Source organism: Carcharhinus amblyrhynchos, unplaced genomic scaffold, assembly GCF_965287045.1.
Source record: "Carcharhinus amblyrhynchos unplaced genomic scaffold, sCarAmb.v2.hapA chromosome_1103, whole genome shotgun sequence".
In the NCBI taxonomy this organism is placed as follows: domain Eukaryota; kingdom Metazoa; phylum Chordata; class Chondrichthyes; order Carcharhiniformes; family Carcharhinidae; genus Carcharhinus; species Carcharhinus amblyrhynchos.
In genome coordinates this window covers 28,877-39,890 of record NW_027650843.1, presented here as the reverse complement: position 1 = coordinate 39,890, position 11,014 = coordinate 28,877, and the positions used below count along the sequence as shown (strand labels likewise).

General features: G+C 52.3%; 1 protein-coding gene across 1 annotated transcript in view; it reads left to right on the top strand.

Annotated features, from left to right (window-relative positions):
- Positions 1-2,113: 2,113 nt before the first annotated feature.
- Positions 2,114-11,014, top strand: part of slc26a10 (solute carrier family 26 member 10) — a gene marked incomplete at its 3' end in the record, with an annotated part of 37,230 nt that continues 28,329 nt past the window's right edge. The window contains exons 1-4 of the mRNA XM_080184990.1: positions 2,114-2,253; positions 3,407-3,516; positions 7,621-7,778; positions 9,004-9,168. Of these exons, the coding sequence (XP_080041116.1) occupies positions 2,114-2,253; positions 3,407-3,516; positions 7,621-7,778; positions 9,004-9,168 (573 nt within the window). The remainder of the gene's footprint in view (positions 2,254-3,406; positions 3,517-7,620; positions 7,779-9,003; positions 9,169-11,014) is intronic.

The window sequence follows — 11,014 nt, the reverse complement described above, 5'->3', positions numbered from 1 at the left end:
CGGTGTGATGTGATGAGGGTGCGGTGTGATGTGATGAGGGTGGCGGTGTGATGTGATGAGGGTGAGGTGTGATGTGATGAGGGTGCGGTGTGATGTGATGAGGGTGCGGTGTGATGTGATGAGGGTGCGGTGTGATGTGATGAGGGTGCGGTGTGATGTGATGAGGGTGCGGTGTGATGTGATGAGGGTGTGGTGTGATGTGATGAGGGTGAGGTGTGATGTGATGAGGGTGAGGTGTGATGTGATGAGGGTGCGGTGTGATGTGATGAGGGTGCGGTGTGATGTGATGAGGGTGCGGTGTGATGTGATGAGGGTGCGGTGTGATGTGATGAGGGTGCGGTGTGATGTGGAGATGCTGTCGTTGGACTGGGGTAAACACAGTAAGAAGTCTCACAACACCAGGTTAAAGTCCAACAGGTTTATTTGATAGTAAACAGCACTAACTTTCGGAGCGCTGTTCCTTCATCAGGTGAGTGGGAGTTCTGATCACAAACCGGGCATATAAAGACACAAACTCAGAATATATGAATACTGATTAGAATGTGAGTCTTTACAGCTAATCAAGTCTTAAAGGTACAGACAATGTGAGTGGAGAGAGGGTTAAGCACAGGTTAAAGAGATGTGTATTGTCTCCAGACAGGACAGTTAGTGAGATTTTGCAAGCCCAGGCAAGTCGTGGGGGTTACAGATAGTGTGACATGAACCCAAGATCCCGGTTGAGACCATCCTCATGTGTGTGGAACTTGGCTATCAGTCTCTGCTCAGCGACTCTGTGCTGTCGTGTGTCGTGAAGGCCGCCTTGGAGAACATTTATCTGAAGATCAGAGGCTGAATGCCTGTGACCACTGGGACAAAGTGTGATTGAGTGAGAGGTAGGCAGGGTGGTGAAGAAGGCGTTTGGCACAGTTGCCATCATCAGTCAGACCATTGAATACAGGAGTTGGGACGTTATGTTACAAGACATTAAGGGACATTTGGACAGGGACATGGATGGGGAAAGGGATATGGGCCAAACGCAGGCAACGAGGACGAGTTCAGATTGGGAAATCTGGTATGGTTTTGATTTGATTTGATTTGATTTATTATTGTCATATGTGTCACAGATAGGATGTAGAGAAAGATCAGCTTAATATTTGATTTATTATTGTCACGTGTATTGGGATACAGTGAAAAGTATTGTTTCTTGCACACTATACAGACAAAGCATACTGTTCATAGAGTACATAAGAGAGAAGGAAAGGAGAGAGTGCAGAATGTAGTGTTACAGTCACAGATAGGGTATAGAGAAAGATTAGCTTAATATTTGATTTTGATTTATTATTGTCACATGTATTGGGATACAGTGAAAAGTGTTGTTTCTTGCACGCTATACAGACAAAGCAGTTGTTTCTTGCACGCTATACAGACAAAGCATACCATTCATAGAGTACATAGGGGAGCAGGAAAGGAGAGGGTGCAGAATGTAATGTTACAGTCACAGATAGGGTGTAGAGAAAGATCAGCTTAATAAAAGGCAGGTCCATTCAAAAGTCTGACAGCAGCAGGGAAGAAGCTGTTCTGGAGTCGGTCGGTACGGGACCTCAGACTTTTGTATCTTTTTCCCGATAGAAGGAGGTGGAAGAGAGAATGTCTGGGGTGTGTGGGGGGTGTCCTTGATTTGCCGGCTGCTTTCTGAGGCAGCGGGAAGTGCAGACGGAGTCAGTGGATGGGAGACTGTTTGTGAGATGTACTGGGCTACGTTCACGACCCTCTGTAGTTCCTTGCGCTCAAAGCAGGAGCCCACGGCAAGCTGTGATACATTTGGATTGAACGCTTTCTATGGTGCATCTGTCAGTATGGACGAGTTGGGCCGAAGGACCTGTTTCTGTGCTGTATATCTTTGCGACTCGATGAGGGGGTGAAAGCTCAGGAGTGGATTCCACTCCTCTCTCAGTGGTGATCTCAGAAAGGATCAATCATCGTGCTCTTCAGCTGGCCCGAGAGAAACACCATCCAAGCACGAGGCTGAGAAAGAGGCAGGAGAATGTGGTGGAACAGCTACTGGACGAAAACGCTGCCAAAATGTTTGGAAACGGGAGGTGTGCGGGGCAGATCACACAAGGGGGAGTTCAGGATGTTGAAAGAGTGGCGGACCTGCAGAATTCTGTTCCTGAACTTTTACAGACGGCTTGTGAATTCCGACACGGGAAATGTTTCGAAAAAATTGCCCTCGTCAAACAGAAACCAAAACCTGCCCGATGATCCTCTCAACACGTACGTGAGAGGGGGAAGCGGTGGGTGTGTTAAATGACTGTAGGTGGAAGGAGGGGTTGAATGTGCCAATGCAGGGTTGGTTCGCAATAACCAATGGATACGTGCCCAACTTGTGTTACCCGACATGACACTTGAGCCCGTGGCTCCCCCATTTGGTGTTGTTGGTGCAACGCAGGACTGATTGACCCATCTGTAAACGGCAGACAGTAGTGGCACGGTGGTTAGCACTGCCGACTCACGACGCTGGGGACCCGGGTCAATTCCGGCCTCGGGTCACTGTCTGTGTGGAGCTTGTGCATTCTGCACAGTACACAATTTACAATGGGGCAATTTACCCTGGGCAATCCACCTAACCTGCACATCTTTGGACACTAAGGGACAATTTAGCATGGCCAATCCACCTAACCTGCACATCTTTGGACCCTAAGGGACAATTTAGCATGGCCAATCCACCCTAACCTACACATCTTTGGACACTAAGGGACAATTTAGCATGGCCAATCCACCTAACCTGCACATCTTTGGACACTAAGGGCAATTAGCATGGCCAATCCACCTAACCTGCACATCTTTGGACACTAAGGGACAATTTAGCATGGCCAATCCACCTAACCTGCACATCTTTGGACACTAAGGGGCAATTTAGCATGGCCAATCCACCTAACCTGCACATCTTTGGACACTAAGGGACAATTTAGCATGGCAATCCACCCTAACCTACACATCTTTGGACACTAAGGGACAATTTAGCATGGCCAATCCACCCTAACCTACACATCTTTGGACACTAAGGGACAATTTAGCATGGCCAATCCACTTAACCTACACATCTTTGGACACTATGGGGCAATTTATCATGGTCAATGGTGTGGGAGAAAGGTGGATCACCCGGAGGAAACCCACGCAGACACGGGGAGAACGTGGCAAACTCCACACAGACAGTGACCTGTGCCGGGAATCGAACCCAGGTCCCTGGCACGGTGAGGTCGCAGCACGAACCACTTCCAATTCTGGGCTAGGATTTTGAACAAGGTCTCAGGGAGAAAGCCAACGTTTAGTCCAATGAGACACCTTGTCTCCCTCACACATCCTGCCGTCAGCTGTGCAATGTCATTGTTTTCTTCTGACAAAAAGCCCTTTTATCTCTCACCAGGATGGCCTTTGCCCTGCTGACATCTGTGGCTCCAGTATACGGACTCTACACCTCATTCTTCCCTGTGCTGCTGTACATGCTGTTTGGAACTGGACGCCATGTTTCCACAGGTAGGAAGTGTACCCCGGGTCCACAATGGGGCAAGTGGAATATGCAGTAAGATGAGCATGGGTAATGGGGCCAGCTGGGCTGGTTGATGGGCCTGAGGGTGTGGGGGGCAATCAGAGAACCAATTTGGCCAGGTTCCCCCCCACTCCTTCTTTCCCCCCCCCCCCACTCCTCCTTCCCCCCCCCACTCCTCCTTCCCCCCCCCACTCCTCCTTCCCCCCACTCCCTCCTCCCCCCCCACTCCTCCTCCCCCCCACCCTCCCTCCCCCCCACTCCTCCTCCCCCCCCACTCCTCCCTCCCCCCCCCACTCCTCCTCCCCCCACTCCTCCTCCCTCCCCCCACTCCTCCTCCCCCCCCCTCCCCCCCACTCTTCTCCCCCCCAATCCTCCTCCCCCCCCCACTCCTCCTCCCCCCCCCACTCCTCCTCCCCCACCTCCCCCCCCCACTCTCTCCCCCCCCCACTCCTCCTCCCCCCCCACTCCTCCTCTTCCCCCCACTCCTCCTCCTCCCCCCCACTCCTCCTCCCCCCCCCACTCCTCCTCCCCCCCCCACCTCCTCCTCCTCCCCCCACTCCTCCTCCTCCCCCCCACTCCTCCTCCTCCCCCCACTCCTCCTCCTCCCCCCCACTCCTCCTCCTCCCCCCCACTCCTCCTCCTCCCCCCCACTCCTCCTCCTCCCCCCCACTCCTCCTCCTCCCCCCCACTTCCTCCCTCCTCCCCCCCTCCTCCTCCTCCCCCCCACTCCTCCTCCTCCCCCCCACTCCTCCTCCTCCCCCTCACTCCTCCTCCTCCCCCCCACTCCTCCTCCTCCCCCCCACTCCTCCTTCCCCCCCACCCTCCTTCCTCCCCACCCCTCCTCCTCCCCCCCCACTCCTCCTCCTCCCCCCCACTCCTCCCTCCCTCCCCCACTCCTCCTCCTCCCCCACTCCTCTCTCCCCCCCACTCCTCCTCCCCCCACTCCTCCTCCTCCCCCCCTCTCCTCCCCCTCCCCCCACTCCTCCTCCCCCCACTCCTCCTCCCCCCACCCTCCCTGCCTCCCCACTCCTCCTCCCCCCACTCCTCCTCCCCCACTCCTCCTCCCCCACTCCCTCCTCCCCCCACTCCTCCTCCCCCCATCCACCACTCCCCCCATCCTCCCCCCTCCACCGCACCCCCCACTCCCCCCCACTCCTCCCCCCTCCACCGCCCCCCCCACTCCTCCCCCCTCCACCGCGCCCCCCCACTCCTCCCCCCTCCACCGCGCCCCCATCCTCCCCCAACCCTCCCCCTCCTCCTCCTACACTGCCACCCCCACTCCTCCTCCCCTCCACTGCCCTCCCACCCTCCCACTCCTCCTCCTCCACTGCCCACCCCCCTAAATAACTTGGCCTTTATCGCCTCCTCCAGGTTGGAGGGTGAGCTTGTTGTGAATGCAGTTGTAGAACGCTTGTGAAAGTGAAGTGAATGACCAGTGGGTCTGATTCGATGGGTTGATTTCAGGATTGTGAGACCTTAGACCACAAGGACCATAAGACCTAGGAGCAGAATGAGGCCACTCGGCCCATCTGCTCCCCCATTCAATCATGGCTGATATTTTCTCATCCCCCATTCTTTTCCCCGGATCCCTTATTAATCAGGAACCGATCTATCTCTGTCTTAAAGACACCCAATGACCCGACCTCCTCTGCGGCAAAGATTCCCCCCTCTCTGGCTGAAGAAATTCCTCCTCATCTCTGGTTTAAAGGATCGTCCCTTTACCCTGAGTTTGTGCCCTCTCTGGTTCTAGTTTTCCCTACACGTGGAAACACCCTCTCCACGTCCACTCTATCCAGGGCCCTCGCAGTATCCTGTAAGTTTCAATAAGATCCTCCCTTCTAAACTCCAGTGAGTACAGACCCAGATCCTCAACCCATTCCTCACACAACAAGCTCTTCATTCCAGGGATCATTCTGGTGAACCTCCTCTGGATCCTTTCCAAGGCCCAGCACATCCTTCCTTAGATACAGGGCCCAAAAACTGTTCACAATATTCCAAATGGGGTCTGACCAGAGATTTATACAGCCTCAGAAGTACATCCTGCTCTTGTATTCTCTCGAAATGAATCTAACATTGCATTTGCCTTCCTAACTGCCGACTGAACCTGCACGTTAACCTTGAGGCTATCTTGAACAAGGAATCCCAAATCCCTTGGTGTTTCTGATTTCCTAAGCAGTTCCCCATTTAGAAAATAGCCTCCGTTCTTCCTTCCAAAATGCATAAGCGAGCATAATCTTACAGCACAAACCAAAGAACAAAAAACAGCCCGGGAAACAGGCCATTCGGCCCAACGAGCCTGCGCCGCCATTTTAACATTGAGTCCCCTCCACCCATGACCCTTGTCTATGCTATGGCATTCCACATTGAGGGAGACTAATTTAGGGACAATTTGTTCCACCAATCAGCCTAAGAGCACATCTTTGGGGTTGGGGAGGAAACCGGAGCTCCCGGAGAAAACCCACGCAAGCACGGGGAGAATGTGCAAACTCCCACAGACACCGGCCCAGATCCATGTATCTGCACAGCAAACAGTGATAGTCACTGAGCTGTCGTCTTGCCCAGTATCTGGTCCAGTTTAAGCACACACTAACAACGTGAAGCACTAGGCCAATCTCGAACATCCAAGAGCAGCCCAAGTACGACCCATCGCGTGTATGCCCCTCGTTGGACAACAAGGCGGACCGACTTAAAACCTGTGAATTAAAAGAGAAAAGCATTAGTATCATTCCACATCCTTGTACATTCCCAGGGACGTCCCTGAACCTTACTTAAAACAGTCAGTCCATTAAAACAGTGACATTCGTGGCCTCTGATCCAGGAGGTCAAGGTCAGGCCCCACTGACGGTCACAAAACTGCAATTTTTTTTAATCATGGGATGTGGGTGCCGCTGTCTGGGCCAGTACTTGTTGCCCAACCCTAATTACCCCTGAACGGAGTGGCTTGCTCAGTCATTTGGAGGGGTCGGTTGAAAGGCAACTGCATCTGGAGTCACACATAGGTAAGGAAAGCAGACTCCCTTCCCTCGAGCACAATATTGACCCAGATGGGTTTTTCCGACAACGGTTTCACAGTCATCAGTCAACTTCTAATTCAAGATTTTTTTTTTATTGAATTCAAATTTCACCATCTGCTGTGGCGGGATTCGAACCCGGGTCCCCCAGAGCGTTGCCCTGGATCTCTGAATTACTCAATCAGTGACGACCCCTAGGATTTGGCTTCCCCTTCTAATGCGCCAGTGAGAGTGGGAGAGTTCCCTCATCAGCCATACCACAGATGGGAAATCTCGGTAGTACGTTGCCTTGCTATAGAGGGAGGACAGCAAAGGTGTACCAGGGATGGCAGGTCTGTCATATGAGGAGAGACTAAGTCAGTTAGGATTATATTCACTGGAGTTTAGCAGAGTGAGAGGGGATCTGATAGAAACTTATAAAATTCTAACAGGGTTAGACAGGGTAGATTCAGAAAGAATATTCCCAATGGTGGAGGGAATCCAGAACTAGGGGGTTATAGTTTGAGGATAAGGGGTAAACCTTTTAGGACTGAGGTGAGGAGAAATCTCTTCACCCAGAGGGTGGGGAATGTGTGGAATTCACTCCCACAGAAAGTAGTTGAGGCCAAAACGTTGTGTGATTTCAGGGAGAAATTAGATATCGCTCTTGGGGCTAAAGAGATCGAGGGATATGGGGGGAAGGGGGGGGTGGGATCGGGGTATTGAATTGGATGATCAGCCATGATCAGAATGAATGGCCACCTCCTGCTTCTAGTTTGATGTAATCATGGACCGAGCCAGGAGTCCGTTATCACCATTCAGGGCGCGAGAGAGGGAGCGAGAGAGAGGTTCAGGCATCAGTGTTGGCCCTTGCTTTCTTTTCACTCCCACTGAACAAGGGGATGGAAGAGAGATCGCGCCTCTGACAAGGCAGCACTCTCTGCGCGCTGAATGGATCTCTCGCTGCCTTCCGACGCGGGTGAAACTGGCGACCACGGGGCCATTGAAGGAGAAAATGGAGGGAAGGGTGATTGTTGGGGTTTAGGGGGAGTGTGGGGAGGGTATCCCCACCCTTCACTGTTAACCGTTTCCTCTGGCCAGGGACTTTTGCTGGGATTAGTTTGATGACTGGTTCGATTGTCGAGCGGCTGGTGCCACACCGAATGGAATGGAATGGAACAAGCCAGGAAGATGCAGAGTTCGAGAGACAACGGATATCTGTGGCGTCTGCGGTGGCCTTTCTCTCGGGGCTTATGATGGTAAACATTTTAATTATTCCTTCCCCTCCGCTCCCCCCCGCCGTCCTATCCCGAAGGTGTAGAGGATTGCCGGGCTGGCGTTTGACAACTTCCAGCAACGCTCCTGGGTCAAACGGTGCAAGTCGTCCAGCCATCGATCCCTGGCTGTGTCCTGGCCTGGGCTCTGTTCCTTGTGTGCGTGCCACCCGATAGGGTCAGTCAGCTCAGTTGGCTGGTTCATGATGCAGAGTGACGCCAACAGCGTGGGGTCAGTTCCCCGACCAGCTGAGGTTATTCACTGAGGCCCCACCTCACCCCTCGCCTGAGGTGTGGTGGTCCTCAGGTTAAATCATCACCATCCCCTCAAAGGCAGGAACAGCCGATGGTCACCTGGGACCATGGCAACTTCACATTTTTGCAGTGCGAGGCACAAGGGATCAATCACAGCCAGAGGCAAAAGTCCCATTGCTGATGGTTCATCCCCCTCGACCATGGATACGGAGGCAACTCAAGGACAATTTAGCATGGCCAATCCACCCTAACCTACACATCTTTGGACACTAAGGGACAATTTAGCATGGCCAATCCACCCTAACCTACACATCTTTGGACACTAAGGGACAATTTAGCATGGCCAATCCCCCAAACCTACACATCTTTGGACACGAAGGGGCAATTTAGCATGGCCAATCCACCCTAACCTACACATCTTTGGACACTAAGGGACAATTTAGCATGGCCAATCCACCCTAACCTGCACATCTTTGGACACTAAGGGGCAATTTAGCATGGCCAATCCACCCTAACCTACACATCTTTGGACACTAAGGGGCAATTTAGCATGGCCAATCCTCCCTAACCTACACATCTTTGGACACTAAGGGACAATTTAGCATGGCCAATCCCCCTAACCTGCACATCTTTGGACACTAAAGGACAATTTAGCATGGCCAATCCACCCTAACCTACACATCTTTGGACACTAAGGGACAATTTAGCATGGCCAATCCACCCTAACCTACACATCTTTGGACACTAAGGGACAATTTAGCATGGCCAATCCACCCTAACCTGCACATCTTTGGACACTAAGGGACAATTTAGCATGGCCAATCCACTCTAACCTACACATCTTTGGACACTAAGGGGCAATTTAGCATGGCCAATCCACCCTAACATGCTTCCTACAGTGTGTATGTATGGAATCTCTCTGTGTGCATGCCTCAGTGTTCTCTTTGTCTTCCAGATCTGTATGTTTGTCCTGCAGCTGGGATTCCTTTCCACCTACCTGTCGGACCCGATTGTGAAGGCGTTCACCAGCGGCACTGCCTGCCACGTCACCATCTCCCAGCTCAACATCATGCTCGGCCTGCGGCTGCCACGCTTCACCGGACCCTTCACCCTCTTTAAGGTTGGCATTTACACCAGGCAAGCGCCCAGCAGTTGCCCGGCTCCCTATTGCTGTAGCTTTTGGACGACCTCTCGAATTAGCACTGTCCGCCTCCGTGGTTTCCTCCGATCCAGTCCTCAGCTCGGAGACAGGCCATTCAGCCCAACTGGACTGCGCTGGTTTTTCACTCTCCACACCTCCTACCCCGACTTATTTCGCTTCCTTTTAAGCATCCATCCCAATCCCTCCTTTTGGTCGCAGGTTCGACATTTCTCCTCGATTTTCCCCTGTTTTGGAGACGGGAACTGTGCTCCATATCCTGAATGTTGGTTGACCTCGGGTTCGATGGAAGTGAACCCGATGTGTGGGACTTTGTAACCTGGCTGGGGCAAGGCTTGTAAAAATCCCATCCGAGGCCACTGGAGAATTCCAAGCTCTCGCGCTGCTGTTTTGGTAAAAATTTGGTCAAATTCCAATGAATGTCACACTTTTGAATGGTGAGAAATCCATTAAATCCCATATACTCATCCAGAAGTCTTTTAAAAGACCCCAGCGAGTTCGCCTCCACCACTACCGACGGCAGCCGATTCCATTCACTCACCACCCTCTGAGTGAAAAACTTTCCCCTAACATCTCCTCTGTACTTGCTTCCCAGCACCTTAAACCTGTGTCCTCTCGTAGCGACCATTTCAGCCCTGGGAAATAGCCTCCGAGAATCCACCCTATCTATTCCTCTCTACATCTTATAAAACTCTATCTGGTCGCCTCTCAACCTTCCTCTCTCCAGGGAGAAGAGGTTGAGGGAGCTCGGACTATCTTCATAAGGCATGCCTCCCAATCCAGGCAACATCCTTGTAAATCTCCTCTGCACCCTCTCAATAGCTTCCACATCCTTCCGATAATGAGGGGACCAGAACTGCGCACAGTATTCCAAGGGGGGGTCTGACAAGGGTCTTATAAAGTTGCAGCATTACCTCCCGACTCCTAAACTCAATCCCTCGATTAATGAAGGCCAGTTCACCATACGCCTTCTTGACCACATCCTCCACCTGCGAGGCCAATTTAAGAAACCTATCTACCCGTGACTTAAATATGTTCAGCGAGGCAGCCTCCACCACTTCAACGGGCAGAGAATTCCAGAGATTCACCACCCTTTGAGTGAAGAAGCTCCTCCTCAACTCTGATCTAAACTGCCCCCCCTTATCTTGAGGCTGTGTCCTCTAATCCTGCTGTCCTTTCTAAGCGGGAAGAATCTCTCTACCTCTACCCTATCTATCCCCTTCATTATCTTATACGTCTCTATAAGATCCCCCCCTTATCCTTCTAAACCCCAACAAGTACAGACCCAGTCTATTTAGTCTCTCTTCATAGTCCAACCCCCTCATCTCCGGTATCAGCCGAGTGAACCTTCTCTGCACTCCCTCCAAGGCCAAAATATCCTTGCGTAAGTGCGGCGACCAAAACTGCACACAGTACTCCAGCTGCGGCCTCACCAGTGCCCTGTACAGTTGCAGCAAGACCTCCCTGCTTTTATATCAGCAAACAACACGTCAACATCAACTTCTATTTGATATTTAGTTGCAGTGTGAGAACGGCTGCCGCCATGACAGATTCCATCCCCCCGTTCTCCATTTGGCAGTCGTTCTTGTGAAGGGAACTGATCAGAATGTGAAGGAGGCATGAACCTCCCACAGTTTGCCAATGCCAGCCTGCTTTGGACATGGGTGTTACCCCCAGGTCTGTAGGGCCAGGGTGACAAACTTGTCCAAACTCATCAGGCTTTCGGAGGCCTTGACCTCACATTTTAAGGTTTACCTTTCCAGCTGTTTCTCTCCTCTGGGAGGGGGTGAGCACTTATGGCACACTT